At 41.2% G+C, this 27,947-nt stretch overlaps 2 protein-coding genes across 4 annotated transcripts; both read right to left on the bottom strand.

The window, feature by feature from the left end:
- Window positions 1–97: 97 nt before the first annotated feature.
- Window positions 98–15,328, bottom strand: LOC103699925 (GDSL esterase/lipase At4g10955-like). Of its 3 annotated transcripts, none has more exons than XM_039131644.1 (3): window positions 15,061–15,328; window positions 2,754–2,868; window positions 98–1,201 (listed from the first exon to the last, which is right to left on the bottom strand). In XM_039131644.1, exons 2-3 carry the CDS (start codon window positions 2,813–2,815, stop codon window positions 229–231), a joined length of 1,035 nt encoding a protein of 344 aa, XP_038987572.1. In that variant the 5' UTR covers window positions 2,816–2,868; window positions 15,061–15,328; the 3' UTR covers window positions 98–228. The 3 variants fall into 3 exon arrangements, with proteins under 3 accessions (XP_038987572.1, XP_038987573.1, XP_038987571.1); XM_039131645.1 differs by lacking the exon at window positions 2,754–2,868 and having other exon boundaries at window positions 98–833; window positions 939–1,201; XM_039131643.1 differs by lacking the exon at window positions 2,754–2,868.
- Window positions 15,329–18,283: 2,955 nt separating this feature from the next.
- Window positions 18,284–26,688, bottom strand: LOC103709523 (UDP-glucose 4-epimerase GEPI48). Its single transcript, XM_008794935.4, has 9 exons — window positions 26,024–26,688; window positions 24,339–24,388; window positions 23,555–23,690; window positions 22,758–22,859; window positions 22,450–22,677; window positions 21,309–21,390; window positions 19,371–19,453; window positions 18,939–19,030; window positions 18,284–18,689 (listed from the first exon to the last, which is right to left on the bottom strand). The coding sequence occupies exons 1-9, from the start codon at window positions 26,204–26,206 to the stop codon at window positions 18,596–18,598; spliced, it is 1,050 nt and encodes a 349-aa protein (XP_008793157.2). The 5' UTR covers window positions 26,207–26,688; the 3' UTR covers window positions 18,284–18,595.
- Between the last annotated feature and the right edge of the window lie 1,259 nt (window positions 26,689–27,947).

The raw sequence follows: 27,947 nt of genomic DNA, 5'->3' as shown, positions 1-27,947 counted from the left end.
AGCCATCAGAAGGGCCATGAAGTATGTGCCTTGATCATCCGATCAAAATCCACTAATTGGTGTGCTTTGAAAATGATGAAACATACAGCTTATCTGACAACAGAAACTTCACAATGTATTGATAACCTATGAAGTTGCACGCATTTAATGTTGCCATACTACTGCCTACACTAAAGAACAAGAAATTACTGTGCTTCATATAAACTGTAAAAATTGTTGTGCTTCATTTCAGTTGTAAATGTATTCCTCGCATTGCAAATTTAGATCCGGTTCCCACCACTGCCGGATACCATGTGCCTGCCTGAAGTCTGGGGAAGGGCTCAAATTTCTTGTCAATCTTGCTGATGGAAGAAGGCGCAATGGCTCAGACTCCTTTCCAGGTTCACTCAAGAAAAGACTCCTTACCATGTGCCTGCCTGAAGTCTGTGTTGCCAGCTTCTCTATATGTCCTGCCCCAATCTTCTCCATCGTTTTCCGGTGTTCAAAGTATCCAATATATTCCGAGCAGATAACATCCGCTGGGTTAACAAAAAGATTTGGAACCCATGATGCTAGCATGGCAAAGGAACCCTCAGAGCTATTATCATGACCTCTTACAGCCACTGCAAGTCCAGCTGTGATAAAGCTTTTAGCAATCCTGATTCCCTGCTTCACCTTCTCTTCTTTGATCCTCTCAAGTGGGGCAGAGATGAATGGTGGATTAAAGAGAAAGGTTCTAAGATTGATACCTGTCTTAGCCATATTTTTTCCAGCAAGTGTTGTAATTGCTGACCCCAAAGAATGACCAGCTAACCATACATTCTGACCTCCAGCTGAAACCAGGTTCCGAACAGCTTGCATCGCAATTTCAAAGCGGGGAGTCCGATCAAGGTCATTTATTAAGAAGCGGATATCCAGTTTAAGATCCTGAGAAATAGATTCTTTCTTGAAGAGGTTACCTCGGAAAGCAATGACAAATTTTGGGGCATTGCCGTTTGATGAGTTTTGGATGGAGGAAGGGGATTTGAATTCATAGATGGCACCAAAGATGGAAAAATCATCAACATCAACAAGTTTACGGATAAGTTCGAAATGAAAATTTTCCCACCAGGCTGGTGCACAGGCTTCCGGACCATGGCGGTTTTTTTGACGGTCATGCTCTAGGACATATGCACCCTGAACCAGAGTAGCAGCAATAGATCTCTGGTGATGTGGGCAGTTCCTGTTGTATGCAAAATGACATAAATAATAATTTCAATCCACCCAAATCTAAGCCGTGGTGTTTTGAAGCTAAAGTGAAAATCAGATGGCGAGAATGCATGGGGCATCTCACTGGAGAAGAAACATGCATAATTTAATGACAACATACCTCAACCACAAATTATTTGCAAGCTGAGTAAATCAAATCAAGGGAAAATCTTAGTAGTTTTGTGAGGCCCAATAGTCCCACATCGGAAAGACTCGTTCCAGAGCCTGGGCATATGAGGCGAATGTCTCCAAATCCTGTAGACGCGTTTTGGGTGGAAAACAAAACCGGAGAGGGGTCTGAGCAGTGCGTGCGACGCGCGTGCGGGCTCCGGAACCGGACAATATCTGTCAGGGGAGCCCCGTGTTCTCCCCTCATGTGGCTCCCATGTGGGCACTGGGTGCCGCACGTGCCCCGCAAAGGCGGGGGCGTGACATTTGGTATCAGAGCCGAGGACGGCTCTTGTCCGATGGTTGGAAGGGTGTAGGGCCCAATAGTCCCACATCGGAAAGACTCGTTTCAGAAACTAGGCATATGAGACGGGTGTCTCCAAATCCTGCAGACGTGTTTTGGGTGGAAAACAAAACCAGGGAGGGGTCTGAGCAGTGCGTGCGACGCACGTGCGGACCCCGGAACCGGACAATATCTGGCAGGGGAGCCCCGTGTTCTCCCCTCACGTGGGCACTAGGTGCCGCACGTGCCCCGCGGAGGCGGAGGCGGAGGCGGGGGCGTGACAAGTTTCAAATAGGATTTGCTGGATCCCTGAGAAGTTCTCTTTTCAGAAAGGATCCGGAGAAGTTTCAAGATAACCCTATTATGGATTAGCCTAGTGGCCTTTTAGGCCCCATCCCTGCCAACAGGATTTCACGGTCACATGGTAGTTCCCTCTCTTATCCAAATATTCCTTGACCAGAAATCCAGCACTAATTCAGAGAGGGTTTACAGTGTATTGAGAGCTGGTTCTAGAGCATTTTCAAGCTACAGTATATCAAAACTACATCCGTAAGGATGAATACATATTTTGATTGGAGAAGGCATGTTACTTAGAATACAATCATCAAACTATGCTGCTGCAATGCCACACAAGCTGACCATACCAAAACCAGTCAGAATTTGTAATCTGGTTAAATATCATATGCAGCAGAAAGCACATATGGAAATCACTCAGAAAATATAACAGCACAATCAGTCACCGGTGACAATACTATCAGATCTTTGGAACAATTTTTGAAGACAGAGACAAAATATCGCAGGCTTACATTAGTCTGTAACAGTATGCCCATTAAACATGCAAGGATATAGTTGCTAACTCATGCTACAAGTAAAATCTATTAATATTTTTATAGCTAGTGCAATATATATTTAGAATTTCTATCAGTTAACAAACCTCTTTATTTTTTTCTTAAGGTCTGTATACTTCTTTAATTTTCCCCATTTTTTTTTTGGCACATTCCCAATAAAAATTTTTAGGATGCTTGGATAATGCTAAAAGTAGGAAAAGACCTTAACTTACAGAATATAACCTTACCAGTTCACAGAGGTTAGATGTACAGGTCCTGAAACCTTAAACAAATCGCTTTCTGAGACCATTTTGCTGAATTTCTATTAGGCTTTTCCCTTGATAATTCCAAAAAAAGGCAATGCTGAAGCATAAAAGAAAAATGAAAGAAGCATTCAATATAATTTATTTCAAGAATTGGAAGACAGCAGACAAACCAAGATTTTAACAGTTAATATCATTGATTTTCTCAAAGATCTTCAAAGGCATAATTTTAATCCCATCTTTAATACATACAAGTCTAATTTTTTATATTGAAGGAGAAAAATTAAATCTTAATGACCATGAGTTTGATTTCTAAACATGATAAACTATGGCAACTTCCCATCGATGATCAACTCATCATTAAAAAATCAAGCTAGCATATCATGGACTGAACTATCCCTGTTTTGGGTCTTACGTGTGCAACATGGCGATATGGATAACTTGGTCCAGACCAACAAAAAGGCCATCAAAAATCAAACGATAATACTAAAGCATCTCCAGGATCGCAATAGTTAAAGTATATTCCTCCAATTGAATCCTTTTTCTAAGAAAGTTCTTATGGTTTCTCTTTTTACAGGATTTTTCTACCTTACCAAAAATTCAACAAAATGACATTATTCTCATTCTTATTCTACCCATTTGGTCTACATATCTTGTTTTCCTTCCCATAATCTTATTCAAGAATTTTGTCTCACCCTTTGTGGTTTAGTTTATCATTTTGCATAGCACAAATTATATAGTTAGCCTAATCAGTACTTTAGATCTTTCGCAATCTTTTACCCCATTTCTTGAAGCATCACCTCTTCTTCAACTCTGACATTCCTTGAATTAGCTTTTCATGTGCATATTGCTTACTTCAAGATTTTTAAAAACTTCTCTCCTAATCAATTAATACAATCTCAAGTTTCAGCAATGCACCTTCAATGATTTATTACTTGATGTTTTCTCAATCCATCTAAGCCCCATCACACCTTATTCCTTACGATTCTACAACTTCATCCTTTTCTTCTTGTTCCTGGTTTGCACATTCTATGGGCTAACCCTCCCTTCAAATGAGGGTTATAATATAGGCTTGTTATTTTTCAATTATCCAATTTAAAAGAAATATAGGCAAAGCATTAACATTTTCCTATACACACACACACACATCAGGAAGGAGACATGCTAAGGGACTGTTTAGATAATCTTGTTGGAATTGTGGGATTGAGAATGGGATTTCCCGCTATATTATATTGGGCCCAGCTCAGTCCAGAACAACTGGACCTCCCTCAGCCCATTTCCATGGGGATAAAAAAAAAATACGTCTCTCCCTCGGCTGATCCCTCGCCCTCTCTCCCTCCCCCAATTTAGTTATCTCATCCCATGAATCCAGTGGGATTCCAACAGGAATATCGAAACATGCCCTCAGTAGACTTGAAGAATCATAGTGTCAGAAATGGATTTCCCCCTCCCATTGGATTGAAATGTGTTTGCAAATAATAAGTATGAAATGGTGCCCAAACTTTTAGATCTGCTGATGTGCATTATAATACTCGGAGAGAGGTTCATAAAATTCCTATTTTCAAAGGCAACCCATGAAAGTTACTCCTGCCAAACTAGAAAGACATCTTGGGGGAGAGAGAGAGAGAGAGCCTGGAGGTGGGAGAGGTAGCCCCCGGAAGTGGGTACCAGTCGCCGGAGTTGAGGTCGAGGGAGGAGAGGAGTCGTCCGGGGGTGGGGAGAGGAGATTGTCAGGGCGGGGGTGGGAGAGGAGGCTCGAGGAGACTGGGGGAGACTAGGGTTTGGAGGTCGTGAAGGCAGGAGGTGCCGGGGGTCTCGACACGAAACGTCTTCTTTGCTGCCCGAGACCGGAGACGAAGCTTCACTGGCCGTTGCCTGGAAAGGGTTGGAGGCATACGGGTGCTTCAGGAGCTGTGCGACGGGTGGGAATTTCGTCAAACATCTGGTGTATAGTGCGATGGGCAGTGGCAGGTCCGGAAAGGAGGAGGCAATGAAGCATACAAGGGATGGCGCAGGCAGCTCAGGCCCCGGGATGACGGGATCCAGCCCGTCCTGGGCAGAGATTGTTGGAGGACAGTCTCGGCAAACGATCTGGACTAACCATAGAATGTTGGCTGAGGAGTTGGAAGTTGTCCAGAGGCATTTCATCGGAGTCCTCGAACTGTTGCCGGAAAGGGTATAGGAAGAGAGGAAAGAGTGGAGCTCCACAGCGGTGATCGTGAGGAGTTTGGGGAAGAGAATCCCGACGGAGTGGGTTGCGCGGGAGTTGCGACTGAGAGAGAAGCTCGACTATGAGGTCGAGGCGTTCCCAATGGCGGAAGAACACCACGCCCTTCGCTTCCGAAGGAAGGAGGATAGGGAGGCGGCGCTAGCAAACGGGCCCTGGGTAGTCGCCGGCCAGCTCTTGGCCATGGAGAGCTGGCAGCCTGACTTTGTCCCAGGGAGGAAGGTGGTCAACAAGGTGCTGGTCTGGGTTCGCCTCCCCGGGCTCCCACTAGAGTATTGGAGGAGGGAGTCTATCCTGGAGGTTGCAGGGATGGCTGGCCGGCCTATCGCGGTGGATGGATTCACCGAGAAGAGGCGGAGGAGGGGGTATGCTAGGGTTAAGATTGAGGTGGATGCAAGTCTCCCTCTACGGTCGGGCATTTTCATCAAGGGCTTTAGCGAGCGATTCTGGCAGGCTTTCATCCAATCTTCTGCTTCAACTGTGGCCTTATTGGGCATGGTGTGGGAGAATGCCGGTCTTCTTCCTCTGCTCCAGGCGAGACAGTTGGGTTGGGGAGGCCGGACGCTGCGGAGATCAGAGGCGACGGCGGCTCCTTGGCCTACGGGTCTTTGGCCTATGGCTGGCCACCAATAGGGTCCGAGGGCTGAAGCCGACAACGGTGGGGAGCAAGCCGATGAAAGCAGCAATGCCGACAACCGGAGCTGCTGCGGGCCAGACATTCGAGCTTAACAGGACAAGCTCGAGTGCCATCGGGATGGCCTCACCGACTTTGCCACCTGACTTGGAGGAGTGGCAAAAGCCGGCGAAGATCGCCGGACGGAAGTCATCGGTGACTGGTGGCACGACTGGCAACCTGGGTGCGGCCGAGGGTGCGGCGAGCGGCACTGGGCGAGGCGCTGGGTCCGGTTCTGGGCTGGGTGGGACTGCGAGTCAGACTCTGGGGTCGTGGCACGGCAGGGCACGGGCCCACTCAAGCGGGCTCGCAACCCACCTAAGTCAGGCCTGACGGCCGGGCCAGGGAAGAATGGGTTGGGCCTCCAAGGGTCTGGGCTGGACTCAGCGGGTCGAGGCAAGTTGGGCTTGGTGGGTCGTCGTGGGCGGAGCTCCGAACCGGCTACTGGGTTGGGCCACAACCACGCGGGTGCCTAGGAAGTTCTCTCGAAGCTAGATCGGGCCTCGTCTTCAGCCGATGGGAACGGACCTGGTTCGAGTGGATGCATGGGGCCCATAGCCTGTTTCACCTGCACATGACTCATGGATTGGAAGAGCCGGAAGCTGGTACTCAAGGGCTTGGAGGGGGCTCCACCGTGGGAGAGACGAAACCAAAAAGGGGCCGCGTGTTGAGGACCCCGCTCCGCCGAGCCAAAATCTTGGCATATTGGCGGAAACTAATGCCAACCACAGTGAAAGGACGGACCAATTTCAATGCTTGGAGGCATACCAAGCGCGTTCGGCCAAGCCTATTCACACTCGAGCGCATCCAATGAAGCCTATTCACACTTGGGTGCGAGTGGAGGGACCCAACCAATAAAGCCAAATCCATCAGCCCGTGCACACTCGAATGCATGCGCCCACATCCAGTACACGGCTAGCAAGCATGCCCAAAGGCCAAGACAAATGGCAGCCATCCAACGACCCTAGAGTTTCCATGGGACTAGGAGACATCAGCCCATCCGTGTGCCACATGGCAAGCATCAAGGGAGCTCAGCTAGGAGGCGCCAACAAGGTAGCTAAGTCCTTACCAAGGAAGGACTTGACGTGGGTCCAACAATCAAACTGTGGAGGAGTCCCTGCCAAGCATGGATTCTTCCATGTTTACTCGACCCCGAGAAAGCAAGGGCCTAGATGCATCAGGCCATTGATCAGCCACCCATGCACATGCCACTTCAGCAATCCGCGTGCATGGGCAAACAAGGAAAGCTAACCATCCAAAAGCCACATGCATGGGAGCATAAAGGGAAAGCCCCCCATTCCGGGAATGCCAACATCAGCAATCCGTGAAGGAGTCCTAGGACTCTTTCATGGCCATCAGATCCGGGAGATCAAGGGCCTAGATTCAGCGGGCTAAAGGACTGCACCTCATGTGCGCGTGCCATGTCATCCATCCGTGAACATGAGGAAATACAAACAAGGCAGGATCAGCAAGGCGCCCACCAAAGGCAAGCGCAAAATAAGGAAGGAGATCTTCATACGGCCAAAATATAGCAAGTACAACCGATGGAGAATCCTCCATGCGCGTGACAAGTCAGCAATCCATAGCCAAAGAGGACATCAGCCGGACACTTGTCAAAGGATGAATGGATCACGCGCTTCGGCCAACCAAGCGCGCGCCCAAAGGATCCAGCCTTCCACCTTTGCAATTTCAGCATGTGACTCGCATGAGAGAAGTTTGAATTTGAATTTGAATTTTCTTCCCATGCGGCTGATTAGGAACTTATTTCATGCTCATCTTTTCCATTTGATTTTCAGCATGTGACCCCGTATGGAAGAAGTTTGAATTTGAATTTTCTCCCCATGCGGTTAATTAGGAACTAATTTCATTATCCCGTCAATAAGCCATGTATGGCACATGAGTCTTAGATCTATATAAGGGAGTCTTAGGCCTTTTGTGAGGGATATCCTTTTGATCATTATTCATTGAGTTGTATCTCTTTGTAGAGAGTCGGCCGAAAGGCTTAGGCGGCACTTGTGCCGATTTCGGTCTAGAGGTTAGGTCTTAGACTTGAGCTAGAGTATGATAAATCAATCCTCTCTAGATTGTATTAGACTAGTATGAACCCTTTCCGTCCTTACTAGAGTTCTTGCTTTCGTTGTCATTTGGAATTCGAATCCACATCTTTCTCTTCCACCCGAGTTCATTGCATGGTGTATGTTTCTGCCGAGCGCTAGAATAGGATTCTAGGCGATTAGACGGGGGTTCCAAAGCAGCAAGAGATAGTCGCATTACCCATCTAAGATGGTCCAACACAACAAAAACAACAATCTCTCGAGCAAAGGTTCATTGGCGTGGGGCTCTTGGACCGCGCATAGCCGACCACGCCAACACCGCAACCGATTGCGGGTGCGTAGCTCCTCCCCATCCCTATCATCCAAAGTGGCATCGAGGCCTCCCTGGAGTGGAGGTAAGGGTGACACCAAAGCCCGGCGAGCGGCTAGGGGACTATTGGCGTCCCGTACTGCAATTCCAAGGCGCAACCCTCTGCACAGGGGGGGCGGCAACTTCATCGGGAGAGGAGGTGTCGGCTGACGGGACGGTGTGATGCCACTAGAAGGAGCGGAGACGCAGGTGTCCACAGTGGATGTTCTGGAGGGGGATTGCTCCATCGGTGTGGTCAAGCTAGGGGTCAAGGAGAAGCCGAGAGAGTCACGGCAGGTGGGGGCCCACCATGAGGTGGTACTCCAGCAGGTAAAGAATTTACTACAGAGCCAACAGGCGGACCATGTGGGCAAGGGAGGGGGATTTGATTGATGGCTTGGGGACTAGGCCCAGGTGAAGGGCTGTGGTCAGGGGAGGAAAGCATGACGATCATACTGTAGAATTGTAGAGGGGGCAGGAAGCCATCCTTCACCCCGACTTTCGAAGAATGGTACAGCTTCATAACCCGGAGGTATGTGTCCTGTTTGAGACTTGTCACTATGAGCAAAGTCTACAACATGTTAGAAGGGTCTTGCAGAGATTGTGGGGATTTTATGCAGTGGAATCCTAGGGATTGTCGGGAGGCATCATTGCTGTGTGGAGGCAAGGAGTCTGTAAGTTGGATGTGTTCAATGTTTGTGAACAGTAGATAGTCATGGTGATTTCATAGGGTGACGGAATGCCATGGATCTTAGTAGTTGTGCATGCTAGCACGGAGTTCAGAGAACAGAGGGTATTGTGGGAGGAGGAATCAAAGATGTCTCAATAGGGGTACCCCATGGTGGTGGTGGAGGATTTTAATTATATCGACGGCCCATAAGAGAAATTGGGAGGGAAGCCCTTCACCAACAAGAGGGAGGTCAGGGAGTTTCAAGAATTTATCACTCGAAATGGACTAATTGACCTTGGTTTTGTTGGCCCGAGATTCATATGGTGCAACAATAGGCAGGGGCGGGCCAGAGTATAGGAGAGGCTGGACGAAGTATTCGCCATGACGGGGTGGATTCAGAGCTATCCGGATTACAGGATGGATTATCTCCCTTGCATTGCCTCAAATCACAGCCCACTCTTGGTGAGTGCCTCTTCCCAGCTCTCTTATCATTATCCATTTAGATTTGAGAAGTTCTGGTTGTCATATCTTCGATGTTCGGGAGGCTTGGAGTGTGCCAGTACAGGGGGGCCATGTATAGGGTGTCCCGAAGATTGGAGATAACGAAGTGGAGGTTGAGGAGGTGGAATCGGAAGGAGGTGGGGAATATATTCAGAAAGATGGAGGAGGCCGAAGCTGCTATTGCCGAGCTGCAGTCACAAGAGGAGCACAGAGGGGGGCTGACAGATGTAGAGATGGGGGTGCTCAGGTGCTAGTTGTCCATGCATGACTCACTACTTCGACAGCAGGAAACCATGTGGCGGCAAAAGTCAAGAATTCAGTGGATCGGGAAGAGTGACCAGAATACCAGGTTTTTTCATCAGTCTATGATTATCCGAAGGCAAAGGAACATGATCAGAGCAACCAGGAGTGCGATGGTCAGCTTACTGAGGACCCTGACGTCATCAGGGGGTGTTCGAGCAGTTCTTTCGCACCAGATGGAGGGATCAGTTGGGGAGTGAGAGTCCGCCAGTTATAGCCCCCAGTGGTCAAGGTTTTGGAGGAGGAGAATGCAGCTCTAACTAGGCTAGTCACAGTGGAGGAGATCTAGGGGGCGTTCTGGTCCCTAGCTGAGGACAAAGCCTCGGGCCCAGATGGCTTTCCTCCAGTCTTCTTCAGGAGATACTAGCCATTGATTAGACAAAATGTGGTAGAGGCCATTTAGCAGTTCTTCAGCACCGCAGAGATGCCTGTAGATTGGAAGAGGACCTATGTCATCCTAATCCCGAAGAGACAGGGTGCAACCGAGCCGGCCCACTACCGACCGATTAGCTTGTGCACCATTTTGTACAAGGCCATGACAAAGATAATGGTGGCTAGGCTAAGGAGTATCTTACCGAGACTCATTAGCCCAGAGTAGGGGGCATTTATGGGGGGATGGAGTATTTCAGATGACGTCTTTATCACCCAGGAGTTTATGCATGATCTCCAAAGAGCCCCAGGTCGGAGGAGCCTATTGGGGATCAAGCTGGATATGGAGAGGGCATATGACAAAGTGTGTTGGAACTTTGTACAGAGATCGTTGGTGAGTTTCGGATTCCAGGAGGATTGGATTGGCTGGGTGATAGGATGTGTCAGGTCCCCCTCCTTTACCATATTGGTGAATGGCTCGTCTACACACTTTTTTGAGTTTTCGATGGGACTGCGGCAAGGGTGCCCATTATCCCTACTGCTCTTCATTCTGTGTTCGGACGCACTATCCAGAGCCCTTCGACATACTATGGAGACCTAGATCCTAGAGGCATATAGACCGGTGCCGGCAAGTATTTAGATATTACATCTTCTGTTTGCTAACGACTGTATGCTCCTGGTGCAGGCCATGAGGTAGGTGGCTAGGGTCATACGTAGGATTCTTGAGGATTACTGTGTAGCCTCTGGGCGACGGGTCAATCTAGCTAAATCAGCGATCACCTTCAATCCGAAGACCAAGGTGCAAGTGAGGATGGCGATCAGGGGTATATTAGGCATAGGTGAGCAGGTGGTCACTATGAGGTACCTGGATGTTCCCATCATAGGGCGTCACCTCCGTCGTAGGGACTGTACGGATGTCGAGATGAGTATCAGACATAGGCTTAAGAGGTGGCAAATGGGTGCACTCTCCATGATGGGTAGAGTTATCTTAGTGCGGTCGATTCTTAGTTCGATCCCGGTCTACCTATCGTCGAACACCAGTGTGCCGGTGACGTTGCTGAGGTCTCTGGAGCAACTGTTCAAGAACGTCCTCTAGGGCAAACGGGAGGGCAGAGGGGGCATTCAGTTGATGGCATGGGAGGTGGTATGTCAGCCGACCAGACAAGACGAATTGAAAATTCATTCTCTGACGTCGAGGCATGAGGTGCTGGCGGCGAGATATGCACCCAGGTACATCCTGGAATTAGATAGTATGTGGAGTGCCTTACTGCGAGCCAAGTACGGAACTCACACGACGGCGGCAGACTTTCGGGCAGGGCATTAGTGCTTATTTATTTGGAGGGAGATCTGTCGGCATGCTCTGAGAGTGTTGTCTGCTCCAGATCTATCTCTTTACATCGATTCAAGCATCTTTGCTCCCTCAAACAATATGAGAGCATGCTCAATCATTCTCATTGCATATATTCACAATTATTTCTAACTTTCTCATATACGATATAATTGTCCGGCCGGTGAATATAAATAAGGATGTAAAGCAAAATAGTCTTCCTTTCTTACTCGAATCTCTCAATTTCAATTTGATTGCTTTCCTAGACATGCCCCATATAATTGTCCGACCGAAGCTATAGGTAACACGCTAAAGTAGTAAACATCAAACTGAAATATAAAGAAACAGTCAAAAGTCATAAGGGTACCCTATGAGGTCAAACATATACCTCATAAAGACTCACACAGTGAGGAAGCAGGGATCCATTCTCTCACTTCTTTTATTGGTCGAAATAGCACACATGGTATGAATCATATGCTACGGTGTTATTCTCTGCCCCCATTGAGCATATATCATTTTCTTCAACAAACACCATACAGACTTTAGTTCCGGCATATTCCAATGCCTAACTTGAGTTCCACTTCTAAACGCTCTTTATCACAACAAACAACCAAGAACTCACATCTGGCTTTTGAACAGGCTAAATAGATAGTGGGGTCATCCATCTCGGTCAATTACAAAAAATATCAATTTTGACCTCATCTTGACTTCTTATCAAGGCGACATCAATTTTAAGCATGATCTCTCATCAATAGACTTTTTGTGCTTAAATGTCTCATCTTTACACGTCACTAGACGTTAAAGGCGATTGCCCGTGTGAGAGAGCCAATCTAAACCTATCTGACATACTTAATCTCTTCATATGCCTAGCACATAATGTGTGTGTATATTACTTCAACTGTACAAAATTACATGCTTAGGGACAAAATTGAATAAATCAAATATTATTCATAAATGAGTATTATATTGGAAGTGACAAATTTATAACACTTTGCAATAATTTATACATTACAATCTACGCAGTCCTAGAGATCTGACATATCTTAGAAAAACATCTCTAGGAATGGGTTTCGTAAGCGGATCGGCTACCATTTGATGCGTAGATATATATTGCAAAGGTACTTCCTTTTTCGCTATAATGTCTCTCACAAAATTATATTTGGTATCAATGTATTTGGTTCTACTATGATATTTGGGATCCTTAGTATAAGCAATAACCACTTGACTATCACAATGAATCATTCTTGGTCCCAAACTATCATCAGTCATTCTCAGATATTGAAAAAATCTCCTCAACCAAACACTTTCTTGTACTGCAACCGCACATGCTACAAATTCAGCCTCTATAGTAGATAAGGCAATACAAGTTTATTTTTTGCTACTCCAAGAGATGGCACCATTATTCAGTAAAAATACATAACCTGAAGTCGATTTATGCTCATCTAGGTCTCCTCCCCAATCAACATCTGTATAGCCTTTTAAGCGTAAATCATTTTCTTGATAACACAAGGAATAGTCAATTGTGTAATGGTGTGATTTGGGTCCATTTCATAACACATCAAGGTGTAGTATAAGTCCTCAAACTCATAGGGCAACATCCTTCTATTATACTCGGCGGCAACCCTTAAAGCACTCTCAGCTTTTGCTTTCTTAGCTATAGCCATTTCCAATTTGACTTTCTGGGCTTTAGTTCTCTTGCTTCTTTTTTCTTTTTTATTATGTAGTGAAGATGCCATCTATCCCACATAAAAAAATACTAAGAATTATGCAGAGGCAATTGAGAAGACTTCAACTACTAAAAAAATATAATTTAAGTATTTGATATGAAAGAGCATTAAATTTAAAATTTTTCAGAACTAGAATTACAATTTTTTGATTAATATATAATTTATTATGATTTTTCAAAAAAATAAAAAATAAATCCCTTTTATTTGTTTTCGGAGGGTATAAAATCCTAAACGTAAGTTGTTTCTCCCACTGGACTTCAACCCCCCTAGAACATGAAGCCCAGAAGCCACCAGAAATTTTCAGAATTTTTAATTTCCAAAAAATAATTTTTCTATCATTTTCTTCTCATTCCGAAACAAAAATAATAATAATTTATTTTATATTCAGAAAAATAAAATAAATGACACAGAAAAATTCAGTATATTGAGATAAGTCCATTTGTGTGGTCAAAATTTGATTTTGATGTCTCTATGATGGAGAGTGAATAGTAGAATAGTCAAAGTTACTCTTCATCATATTCCTCCTTAAACCAACAAAATTTCAGAAACTTTAAAAACTTTCAGACCTTATAACTTTCTCAATTCCTGTCCAAAAATTACAAATTTTATATGCACAGAAATTTTGTGAAAGGATCTATCCAATGACACCAAAATCATGTCAAACTATGCATCGTACAGAAAGTTATAAATCTTCAAAGTTTCGGATCCTGTAACTAGGATTTGCGTTTTCTCTCACCACAGTGAGAGTCTGGTCCTGAAACTTTTACTGTATCTTCTCCTATATGTTGGCTATATCCAGATAAATTTTCAGATCAAAATAACGTGTATACAGAAAGTTACCATTTTTTATCAAAACTCTAGTTTATGTGAATTGTTCGCAAAACAGTGACCAAATCATTATTTTAATTCACAAATATGCTAGAAAACAACCCTAAATGCTCTGATACCAATGTAGGAAAATTTATCATAATCAAAACGGATTGAAATAAAACTTACTTGTTGTAGATCAGCTTGTATCACTAGCCGTAAGCGTAATTACATAATTGAAAAACGCTTATTGATCGCAACTCAAGAATCCTTTTTGTATGGAGAAAGATCACTCTCCTTTTTGGTTTTTTCTTTCTACATTGTTTTCCCTTCTCTCTTATTTTTTTCTGTTTTGCAATTATCCATATATAGATGCAGTATGCCTTTGGTAGTTATGAGATATCCAATAAGTGTTATTGAAGGGTTGTTTTCCTTTAAATAAAATAGATCGGGTTGACCGATCATGGGCGGATTGAGCTGACTCCCAAAACCAATAGAATGTTATCAGAGAGGTCGATGGAGAAACCAGCTCGAAAATTAAATCTGTTATATTCTACCTAACTCCTCTCCGTTTCCACTGCAGTTGAATAGTTCATGTGGAATCAGTGGATCGAGTCTCAATTACGTCAACTGACAGTGGAAACTTTCCAAATAGCTGTGGAACGAGTCTGACTTGAACAGAGAAAATAGCTAGAGTCTGTGGCTCCCAAAGAATCACAAATGTTCCAGAAAATATTACGCAGGAAGAATCCCAAATTACTTGTCGTAGGAGTTTAAACTATAATAGTACAGGATGGGAAAAAGCAACGGAGAACCGGGTCAAATAGAAAAAGCAAAGAAATGTACAAAAAAAAAAAAAAAAACAAGAAGCAAACCAAGAAAATGTTTTAGATTTAAAAGCAAGAAGTATAGAGAGTAGATCATACATGGACCAAAACTACGTCGTTGAAACTAGATGACAAAAGCAGGAGAGGGCCCGGGGAGAAACTTTTCACCATATTGGCAATAGTTTAAAAAGATTCAATCAGCAGGCACAAACAGGACCAGAACCGGTCCCGTAGTACGAAATCAAACATCAGCAAACGCAAAAAAGCATATAGGAACCATCTTGACTTTCAAATCTGAAAAAATAACGTCGAAACAGCGAAGATCTCCCACCTAGAACCCAAAAACCAAAGATCCAACCAAGTAAACCCCAAAATCTGCAGCAATGCGCAAGAGATCACCCAGATCTCACCGAAACAAGCAAAGACGCGACGCTGATGAATCAAGATCTTGAAACCCATACCTGCCCCCCGACGACGGCAATCGCCGGCAGCGAATCCCATAGCGTCGGCAGCGCGCTCTCCTCCCCGTGATCTCCGAGGGCATTGCAAGCCCTCTGCAGCTTATTCACCAAAGAAATCAAATTCTCCATCCCGTCTCTCGCCCTCCCTCGCCCAGAACGCTATGAAAGGACACCTTCAACGTAAAGAACTCTCAGATCCCGACCGGATCCCAGCAAACGGATAGAAACTCGCTCGAAATCGCAGCTGCGGCCTTCAAAAAGAAGAAGGGGGAGAAATTTTTTTTTGTTTTATTCTTAAACGCTCGAGGGAGATGCGCGGAGTACGTACCGCGGTACTTGATGGTACGGATGGGACGATGGGGACCGTCCGATAAAGCGGTTTCTTGGTTTCTTTCCTCCTCTCGGGGCCGGTGAGTCGTTTCGCTACCGCGTCGCCAGCTTTAATCATGCGGTCGGTCTGGTCTCACGGGTTCAGTCATTAGCCTTCCCATTTCCGCACCGTGCCCGGGCTCCTCGGAAGCTTTTATTAGCCTTTTTATTAGCATCATTTTTTTTTTGTGTTTACTGCCATGGTCGTAAGAATGGGCGTGGCAGGATATTCTATCTAAAAATTTAATTTTTTTAAAAATTTTAGATAGAATAGAGCAAGACCCTTCTTTTATCAATTTTTATTAAAAATATAATAAATATTTTATATAATTTTTTTACCAAAAATAAATGCTCAATCAAATTATAAACTACTCTAAAATATATTATTTTTTTATAATTAACAAAACATGCAAAACTCTTTTTTTTCGAGCATTAGCTGCCTAAAAAAATATTCAATCTTTTCATGAACCAACCGGGTCACCTTTTTCATGAGGTTCTGTTTCTTCAACGAGCAATTGTTAAAAACTATAAAATTAGAAGCAAGATGAACTTTATTTGTTGACAACGTAGTTCTTGAGTTAATAGGATCATTGCCGTCAAGGCTTTCGGTAAATCTTTTCACCTCTTTAATTTACTTGATGAGCATGCCATCAGGAGGAAAGATCTTGGTTTAATCATCACAATCCAGATCAAAAAAATATTTATGGTAAATGACGAATGTGAGTTTCATAGTCATCATGGTTATTCTTTTTCAATTCTTCTGAAGATTCGTAAATTTGGAGATCATGGCTTGTACTGTGGACAAGAACAGCCAGAGACTGCATTGTTATACTGTGCAATCATAACGCCTTATCAAAAAATAAACTCCATCTCGTGCACATCACATCATGAAAGCCCCCCAAAAAATGACCCATTTTATTAGCTTGGAAATGCTAAACATATTGACACCATCGAATTCATGTGTAATTCAAAGTATAAGCCCACAAACCTTCATGAGAATTAGGTATTCTTAGAATATATGGAGCTTCTGACTGGTCTCAACTCTCAAACTGGGGATGGGGAATGTTCATTTCTTCCTTCTGGGATGGGCTTTCAGATCATCAAAAAAGAAGCCTGAGCTTATAAACCATATTACATCCCAAATGGATTTGCCGAGAGCATCCTCCTCTATCTTGATACAAGATTAATGCAAATGGCTTAATGGTTTACATCCTAAATGGATTTGCCGAGAACATCCTCCTCTATCTTGATATAAGATTAAGGCAAATGGCTTAATGGTTTCAGGTAGAGAAGCAGGTGTTTGATGTCATTATCCGAGATGAGTTCGAGAATCTTGGATACTCCGACAGACTATAGACATGACTCACCAGCACTGCTGCAGAAGGTTACTGGTGAAAGTGATTGCCTCATCTTGCTCACATTTATTATATCAAAGCTTGCCTATCCCTATATATTGTGCATATCTTGATCAACGACTGCATCAAATTGATGAAGGGCTTTGAAGGAATCAAGATATGTAACATGTTCGAGCTTACTTTAGTTTTCTGAGTCTTGAGGTATATTAAAAACTCAGAATTCTTATCTTTTTGACGTATCTAGATCGTATGTAATTATGCCTATCCTTTTGGCTGTTCCATTTGTTAGAGAGGAAAAAAAGCAAATGTCGACAAGCAATAATTAATAAAGGTTAATTAGATAGCTTAAACATAAAAAATTATCTGTTTTCCAAAATAAGTAAAGTTAAAGTAAAATATTGTAAATAAATTTGTCGATTTTTGGGTACGGTACAAAGGATAAGAGCATGCAGATAAATTGATCCGACAAAATTTAAGTATCATAGTATGGATGCAAATTGATTTCCTTTTTAGCATCCAAGTATATTTGCGGATCTTAGGTACTTGCTCCTATTCTATCACTGTTTAGCTTTTCCACAAATGACAAGAAAAGGGTCCATGAACATAAATTAAGACTACATGAAACTATTTCACAACTAATCTATGGAAACAATAAAAATTTCTTTGATATTTCAATCAAATGCTAAAAATTTGCATACAAAGGAGAAAAAATATAATCATAATTAATAACTCATAAATTCATAAAATTATTAATTTATTACTTCACATATACATGTTAATCTTAAAGATTTGAAATTAAAAATTAAATATGATCATTATACTGTATAAGAAAGCTGTGCACTAATATATAGGAATTTTTCTCTAATAGGGCGTTAAGCCCTCTTTGTCGCTGTGGATCTTGCACTCTGGTCATGGATTTCAAAATTCATTATATCAAAGAGTTAAAATCAACCATTTTCAAATAATATATATTTTTGAAATTTTTTGATGATCTAGAACTCATTGAAAACATCTCGCAAAATTTATAATTAATTAAAATATTTCTCTTATGTTTCTCAGAATTTTCGTCATATAAAGAATTCTTCAAAAGGTAGTTCACCAACGAGGATTTCTTCAATTAAATTCAAAAGCCATACTTGCTTGGGAAATATTCACTCTTCGCTTTTACATCTGGCAGTAATTTTTCACCCTTAGAAAAGTAGAATCACCTTATCCTGTCAAATCATATGCACACACAGACTTCATCATCTGCTGTGTCAGTTCAAACAAGGTTTGTAGGAGTTTCTGCTATATTTTCAAACTTTATCTCAATTGCTCCAAATCGGTTCACCATTTATCAACAAGAAAACAACAACAAAAAACCAAAAAAAAATCTACCAGAAAAGTTGACACTGCAGAGAAGAGAATGAGAGATGAATGGGATCCCCTTAACTGACGTTTAATTTCACTTGAAACGCTTCCTTGGAAAATTTTATATATAACCTTTCCTAAGAACCACATTAGTGAAAATTTTCTATAATTATAACACATTCAAACCATCGACCTTTCCCTCCTCCAAGTACAGCACCAAGGTGCCCACTGGTGGTCAATAAAATTACAAGAAAAGGTCATATGGCCATCCAGCACCGCAGCAATCATAGGATGGAAACAAAGTCTTTCAGAAATAAACAGCAAGAAACATCTGAAAGTCATGCCTCTCTCATGACATAAGCATATTTATTTGTACCAAAGATTATTACATAGAAGAGGATATTAGCTAGACCTATACTTTACGGATTGAAAAGCTGATGTTATTGTAAAGACTTGTTCCTTCAGTTAGCTGAGTCAGGTGATCCATATCCCCAGGGGTTCTTGCTAGCCCAGTTCCACTGATCCCGACACATCTCATCGATGCCATACTTTGTCCTATAACAAGAAAAAAGGTGTTACTTCAGTCAGCACGAGTGTATACATTTAACTTCTATACCTTTCCCTACAGTAAGGACAATTCTCATTTTCAGTCAAAGAACTCTTAGGGCTGCAGTGAATTAAATGACTACCCAAAATGAACAAATGGAAGAAGGAATGAAAAAAAATGGGAACAAATATATTTGCCACAAATTCATGTATGCATATGTCTGTAACAATCTACTAATACTACAATTGTGCACATACTTCCAATTCAGCTCCTTCTCTGCTTTAGCAGTTGATGCATAAACAATTTCAGCATCACCAGGCCGCCTTCCAGCCATGACCAGAGGGATTTTCTGAAAGAATTTCCAGGATTAGTAACTACAAATTCATAAGTTACCTAGAAAATTCCAAAAAATCTACAAATACTTGTATAACAAGTAGCACAAGTTCGGATATTGTATTGATTTACTTTATTCAATGCATGGAAAAAAAGAGATGATTCATCCATTTTGAAGTATTTCACTTCTCAGAATATATCCATTAAGCATCTTTTTTTTTTTTGCTTTCTTTTTTTTTTTTTTGGGGGGGGGGGGGGGGGGGGGGTTGAGTTTCTCATATCCCCAAGCAGAAATTTAAGTGGCCCACTGAAATTTAACTACTTAATCAAATTATCGCAAACAGAAGTAGTGGTACCTTTCCAGAGGCCTTCTCAAATGCTGTCACCATTTCCAGCACAGAGGTTCCTTTCCCAGTCCCCAGATTATACACTTCGCAACCTGTCACTCACAAGCAACTTAATCAGAACAAAGACAGCAAGATATTACTAGTCTATATAAAGTTTTTTTTAATACCTAACTATGAATAACCATGCAAAACCATCCAAAGAGAAGATGACAACTGCATTGAATTATATAAGTTACAGACATAAATAGATGGCTAACCTATTTAGGGAAGACAATTCCTAAAAGAAATTAATGATTTCAGTATTGTAACCAGCAAACCCCAACCCACTTCCTTCCCCCCTACTACAACCGACCACACACACAAAGAAATTAATGATTTCAGTATTGTAACCAGCAAACCCCAACCCACTCCCTTTCCCCCTATTACAACCCACCACACATGCACGCACGCACACGCATCACACAAAACTCACAAAAAAAGGGTAAATCCTAAGCATATCCTGTCAAATACATTGTATGAATAGTAAAGATGTATCTTGAATTGAAAAGACTGGCAAATCCTCTGCAGAAGCAAGCTTTTTCACATGCTCATCATGACATCCGGATTTTCTTATTTCTCTCTCCTTTCTTGACCCATTGGAAACAAATTCCAGCACCTTTCAATTTTGTGACCCTACTTTTTAGGGGGAGGGTGGGGGGTGGGGTGGGACACATAATCATACAATCTCAATACATCCTCCATCATCCAGCATAGATTAACTCTTAAATTTCCTCGACATGTTCTACTGCAAGTTTGCAACTCCAGAATCCCCAGCTTTTTCCATATCCAGCTAAAATTGCAAACAAGATGGATGCTCCTGTATATGTAATCCATTATCATAATTTCATTATTAAATTGCATAAGACATTAAATTGCATGAGACATTCACATACACTAGAAAAGCGCACTTGGCAGTATAAAACTTCATCTGTTTAAGAACATTATTCAGAACATTATAAACCCTATAATATTCCTCTAAGCACTCCCTGTGCGCCTACCCTTCAGCAAGACATAACAGAAACCTATAATTGCCTTTTTGGCTTTTGTAACCTCTCATTTTTACATGCCTATATGAAAACTTCAGGATCGGCATTCATTCTTAACCATTGCATGAACGGATTGAACCAATTTTAAGAGAAACTGGCTAGTCCCCTTGTGATTGTTCAAAACAATCATCATTTGCCTTAGGAGATTAGATGGGACAAACCTGGCAGAGTGTACCAGCTTTAAATCAACTCAGGTACAATTTGCAGGCAATGAACAACATTAAAGTGAGAACATGAATTTAATAAATACCTGATTAAGAAATAGACTATCTTATCAAATTTGACATCATGAGCAAAGTTTTCATCTCATAGACTTGTACAAAAAACAAAGCGAAAAGTAGGAGCTGTTTTGCAGCACACCAATCAAATGGTGAAGGCTTTGTTTATTGATATTTTTAAACATGGAAACAGGCACTGAACTCAATTTTCTATTCATAGATATGTTGCTTCCAACATAATTCCCTTGCTTATGCAAGTTCATTTGTGACAGGTATATAGAACTAGGCACTGTACTTTCATAGAAGCATACAATCAACAAGGCTTATGCCAACAATATCTCCCCAGCAAAGACAAATGTCAAACACGACTATATGTGTGTAAGTTCGTGCATTGCATGTGACAGGTAGATATATTTAGGAATTGCATGTGACAGGTAGATATATTTAGGAATTGCGCTGTCATAAAAGCATACAATCAACAAGCCTTATGCCAAGCATATGTCTCCGGCAAAGATAAATGTCAAAATATGTCTGTGTGTGACGTGTGCATATGTGTGTGTGTGTCTGCATGTGTGTCCGCATGCTTGGGTGTGGAGGGGTGGGGGGAGAGAAAGAGACAGAGACGAGCAAAGCATGTTGCGCACCTATTCTGGAGCCATCAAAAAGCTTCCTAAGGGCTGCAATATGCCCATCAGCCAGATCAACCACATGAATATAATCCCGTACCTGCCATCATGGCATAATGTCTATAAAGAACAGCTTGCAAAAACAAACATTTTAACAGCAGACAAGTTCTAACCACCAATACATCATAGCAACCTCCACGGTTAAGGTAAAAGAGAAAATATACATAGTTAAAATCCAAATACTCTACACAAGGAACAAGTCTTTCAATTGTAAACTGATACAATCTCGACACTAATTTTCTCAGTAATTCTAAGACATGAATTGCACTCAAAGTAATGACAAGAAAGGGAACTAGTATAGCTATTAAACAACATCAGAGAGATGTGCATGATATGACTTTAATAATTTGATGACATGCTAGATATGGCTCCTATTGGGACATTACAAATAATATATAAGAAGTGGCAAGTAAAAATCAAGAATATATCATCCATAGATGTAGGCGATTAAGCTTTGAAGCACGACAACAAAATGATAACATGGCATTTTTAAGAGATGGGAAAGTCGCAAGTAAGAGGTACTTGATATTTAACTCAGCCTAATACCTTCCATTTTAGACAATTTCAACTACATAAAGAAACCACACTATCTCTTTATAGCAGGAATATGGCATGACCACCCTAAATTTGTAGCAAGTTAAACCACATTTGGCATAGGTTGGTAGAATGATAAGAAACTTCAAGTTTTAGATCTTTGAAATCCTTTACATGATATATGGCAAAAATAACAAATATTAAACCAATAAACATACCAAAAATATAGCTTATGCGACCTATAGATTTCCCACTGTTACATCTGATGGTCCCAAAGGTATGTCTCACAAAATATACTCAAGCAAAAAAAAAAAAGAAAAAAGAAAAGGGAGGGGGGTATACAAACAAACAAACAAAGAAAAGAAAAAAAATGAGAAGGAAAAAGGGAAGGGAAAAAGGAGATCTACTCTATAAACAATGAATTTCTAGTTCTGAAACTTGAACTATGCTGGTCCAATTTACTGATGCTTAAAGAATACGACTGCACATCTGGTAAAATCATTTCCCAATAAATCAAAGGTATTCCAATGTAAGCTAAACAAATACATAGGTCAAATAACAATACCCCAGTGCCATCCTTTGTTGAATAATCATTTCCAAAAACTGTAAGGGCAGGCCTCCTTCCAACTGCAACTTGTTGTACAAAGGGCATGAGGTTGTTTGGAATCCCCCGAGGATCTTCACCGATATATCCACTGGGATGAGCACCAACAGGGTTAAAATACCTAAGCAATATTATCTGCCAATCAGAGTCTCCACTGTATGTATCACGACAAATATCTTCAATAATAAGCTGCAAGCATCCATATAATGACATTAGTTCAAAGCAGAAAATGCAATAGAAAGACAAGAGTAAACAAGAAAAGAGCAAACCTTAGTTCGTCCATATGGATTCATTGCAAATAGAGGGAATTCTTCTGTACAGGGGACTTCCTTAGGCCAACCATAAACAGTAGCTGACGACGAGAATACTAGCTGGAAAATGTTAATTCAGATGAAATAAATATTCCATACAAAGGGTCTCTACCAAGACCCATGCGTACAAGAAAATATAAATATAGTTCAACTGCAAACTTATCCCTTTCTATAACTTAGCCAATCAGGCAAAAAAAATGATGGGTTCTCTTATAGCCAATTGCTAATTTATTTCAGTTGCTAAACTTACCAAGAAACTAAAAGCCCAAGATACCTCTTTTTTTAGGGAAAAAGACAATGAAAAAGAAAATGCAACATCTATTAATCGTACATTCTGCATAGGCTGTCCAGTGGAATATTTTAGGGATAATAAAATGTGCAAATATTGTAGATTGAACATTGAAGATAAGAATTCAGAAGCACTGCACCTTCTCTTCCAACAATTAAGAATCAATGGGACAATACAATCAGTCCTAATATCTTTTCCTGATGAATTATATTCTTGTGATGAAAATAGAGGATATGGGAATAATTGAACTATACATGCAAGATACATAGCATAGCATGAAGTCATCCTAGACACAGCAAGAATATTTATGTGAACTAAATGTGCCAGATGCATCTCGCAGAAGGGAAAACTATGCAATTTATATGAGCTTTATTAAATGTTTTGCACCTCTTTTATTTGCAGGCATCCTAGTGGCCATCTAAGAACCAATATATTGGTCCAAAATTGAAGTATAATTTGACAGTACCTTTTTGCATCCATGAGAAGCCATTACTTCCAAAAGATTTATTGTACCGATAAGATTATTGTTATAATAAAGCAACGGCTTCTGCACACTTTCACCAACAGCTTTTAATCCAGCGAAGTGAATGACAGCATCAAACCTGCAGAACAAGATAACCGTAGAAAAATAAAAAAGAGTTCAAGTAAAAGAGCACAACCACTTGTAGAATAGTTCTAAATTATAGAAAAGCAATCGAAAAGAACTGCCAATATAACAATTATTTGAATTTGCAAAGAAAAAGTTGAATTTTATGACCGTGACAATATTTTGAACACTGCTTAGACTAAAACTGTCATAAAGTTAGTGACCTGGATGTAGATATTCATTATTACAGTTATAAGCCAGCTATATCAATCTAACAATAACCTTTACAAATCGCCCATTAATAATCCTACCCAAGGTATAAAATACTGCTGTACAGGGGCATACTGATCATGTATCAGTATGGCATGTATCAGGTACGCCCCCATATCTACTCACAGGGCAGTACAGCACGGCATATATCACAATATATATCTTGGTACAAGGAGTATGAAGTACCAGGTACATGCTAGAAGCAATATGGATTCTTGGTTGCTTACAGGCATCCAAGAAATTGACAATGAAGGTAGCTCGTGTGCATGTCAGACAAATTCAGATGCTAGTAGCCTAGGGTTAATGACTACAACTATTACAGAGAAGAAAATGTTATGAAATGAATTAAGATGCCAGAAAATGGATAATTATACTTGTTTGGAAAATGCCTTACTTTGTTGAAGCAAACACCTTGTCTAGTGCTTCTTTATCTCGAAGGTCGATCTGCAGAAGCATACAGATATATTAGGAATCAAGTCTATGCAATAAATTTTGTAATTTTGCATTAGCTGCGTGAATACCAAGATAAAACAGGACTTGAAACAAAAAAAAACTCATTCACACCTACAAAGAATAGAGGGATATTACATATGCCAATGCCTTCCATTTTCTCATTAAGTGGGATTTTTAGAAAAAGACACTACAGTACAATAAAATGCAAATAGAATAGTCACCACTGCTCACGAGAGGAAACATTAATGACTGCAAAAATAACTGATGAGCACCATTGAGCATGGGAAAAGGATCATCACTTAAACAAGTCCATTTGGTTCCCCATTTGGTTCCAGTGAGTGCAAATGTCTCAAAATGCAGAAAATCAGAATGGAGAAAGTGACCAATGATGCCCATGCAATAATGTCTTCAGGACATAATTGGTAGCCTTTACCTAAAAAGAGTGATGTCGACATGCAAATAGTGAAAGTTGTAAATGGATTAACAGGAATTTTCCAAACTTCATATTACCTATGTCATAAAATAATTGCCAGATGACTCACTTTCTGATACATAAATTAAAGCCAGCTCCATTTAAAACTATTCATTTTTTGTAGCTCTAGAATTTCTTGTAAAAAAATTTGTCGAACAAAGTATTTCCTTTTTGCTTCACATTCTGGTTACCAAGTACATTTCCCGATCCAGTAAGTGGCAAATGTGGGTTGTGATATGCACTAATGTATTGTGCATCAGAGTGCATGCATAAATGCCTATTCTAATTGAATAGTGTGGTTTGTTCCAAAATTGAGCATTATATGAAACTGAACACCCAAGCAATATAAAAGGTTACAAGCCGATCCCCTGATTCATCTCAGATGGCAAACATCCAAACCCAGCAATTTCTCAGGTTTCTAAATTTGTGTCCGATAAATTTTTATCTACCAGAAACTATGCCTTAGAATCACAGAAACCCCAGAATTGCAACCACCAAAGGAGGAAAAATAGATTATAAATATACTAAAAACAGGGTAACAAGAATATTTCAATAGAAAATCAGCCAAAAAACCAGCAATCTACCACGAAATCGCCCTAAAAAGCAATAGCAAAAGCCAATCCTTAATGATTAAACGAAAATAAAAGATCAAAATAAAGCTACACTTTAAACAGTCCATTGCAGTTCACCGGAACCCAAAAATTACGATAATTTCTAAATTAACGGCTAAAATTACGATAACTTCTAAATTCTCATCACACAACAAGCGTGTCCTAAAATTACCGAAACCCTAAAATCTCAACCACAAAAGCGAAAATCCCTGAGATCACATATACTCTTAAAAAGCCCCCAACTGAAAACCAGCCGAAAAATAAACTTTTTTTTACAAAGAAATCGCTAAAAACACAAACCTTTAAAGAAAAATAATCATTAAATCACCAAACAAAAGATCCAATCAACCCCCTGCGCTTGAAACAGGGAGCAAGAAACTCGCAATTCCTCAAATCAAATAACAGACAAACAATCAATTTTTTTCAAACACACACACATAACCACCGAATGCCCAAGACCTACAATGTTCCATCAAAAAGAAAAGAAAAGAAAAGAAACCGAGACCCATCCCTTCCCCTCTGTCCGCAGAACAAGATCGATACCTTATGGAAACTAAGATTCTTGCCGGACTCCCCAGCGAGCTCCGCAACCCTCTTGATGGCGACGTCCGAGGAGTTGTCAAGATTATCCACCACGACGGCGTTGAACCCCCCCTGAAGGAGCTGCAACACCGTGTGGCTCCCGATGTACCCCGCCCCGCCCGTCACCAAAATATTCTTCGACATTAGAGAAAAATCAACCGAGCCCGAGATCGATAACGAGAGAAACCCCTTGGAGAGATCCCGACGAGAAAACGAGAGCGAGCGACAGAGAGAAGAGAAGAAAGTGCGGGAGTAGGAGCGAACGAACTGGAATTCGGCTATTCGGAAGACGAATACAAGAAGCCTAGGCAGGGAGGAGAAAGAGGGGGAAGAAGGATGGTTATTTATCCCCGGGGTTTATTCCCAGCCGCCAGATTACCAAACAACGCGCTGTCGAGAATAACTTATAACGCTCAGGTATTTAACCGGCTACTAAATATAAAACAATGGGAATAAATAATATCCATGGTCGGTTGCAAACGCAGCGGTTGCGGAATGGTGGAATGCACGTGTCCGCGAGGGGTGGTGACAGAAGGATACGTTGGAATAGTTTTTATGCCGGAAAAATTTTCGGGCCGTTGGGGGTCGAAGGGAATAAAGGCGGCACCTTTGCGTGGGGACTCGCTGCTCACGGATTTGGAAAGGGGGAAGACAGCCTTTGTTGGCTTTTTATAATATAATAAAGAGGGCACGAGAAGATGGTCGGTTTCAGGCTATTGGTTTTTGGCACCGACTTTTGGTGTGTTCTTTGGGAGGGTACCTTAAAGTTGAATCTAATGCCGACACGTACTTGGACTGAGGACCTGCAACTTTGTATGGTAGTCTTCGTTATGATAAGTTTGTTTGACTTCTTTTAGGAAAATGACAGATTCTAAGACGTACATCTTAGTTTGTGGGTTGGTTGCAATGCCATGACAAATCATGGAAACCGGATCAAAGAATGTACCATGGCCAATGATAAGGAGAATGCTACGGAATTGTTTGAAAAATCTAGGCCCTCTGATCAAGTCTTTGCTTCACTAACAATCAAAGATTGGGATTCATCACTGATCTGCATGTAACTTTAAGCATATTATTAGCTTGTCTAATTCTCTCGCAGATCATTGTTAGCAAACAAATGCAGGTGCATGATGATATATATGCAAATATGTAGATTATAGTTTGGAATCATGCACAATCTCGCCAATTATAATACATACGATATTATGAATATCACAGTTACCGCATATTGCATGCATAATCTTGATATGATATCTCAGATCCATGTCCAAAAATTATACAATTTGATTGCTATATTCAAAATTAGTATTTGTATCAAACTATAAGATTTTATTATTGTTATTATACTATATCTGATCTCTAGTATCTTTTCCATAATCATGAGATTTTATTGTTGTATTTTACTATATCTGGAGGCTCAACTTATATATAAAACACATCAGTGCTATGAACAATTCAATTCAAATCATTTTTTCAATACAAATTTTTCAATGTATGTGAAGCCAACTTCTACATAGTGATCACTTTCGATTGATGCACTTTTCTTGTTTTCTTTCTTCTAAAGGAGAGATTTGCAGAATGGAGTCCTTAAGCACTGCATATCTCAAATCATAGTATTGCATCTGGAACTCGGAATAATAATATAAAATGTAGCAATTGCATCGATTATAATTTCTATTTTGACATTGACAATATCAAAAAAAAAAGAAGAGAAAAATCCAACGAACATTAATACTTTCATTATTATGCTAGAAAATAATCAACAAAGTTCATAGTGATGGGGCTATGGAAGTGTTTGAAAGGTGAACACTGATTACTTTTTTTTTTTGGGGGGGGGGGGGGGTATTTATTTGCGTTGTGGATGATGATTGCCTTCTCATTTTAT

Source organism: Phoenix dactylifera, chromosome 11, assembly GCF_009389715.1.
Source record: "Phoenix dactylifera cultivar Barhee BC4 chromosome 11, palm_55x_up_171113_PBpolish2nd_filt_p, whole genome shotgun sequence".
Lineage (NCBI taxonomy): Eukaryota > Viridiplantae > Streptophyta > Magnoliopsida > Arecales > Arecaceae > Phoenix > Phoenix dactylifera.
The sequence above is the reverse complement of the archived record's forward strand: the minus strand, read 5'-3'. Positions and strand labels throughout refer to the sequence as shown.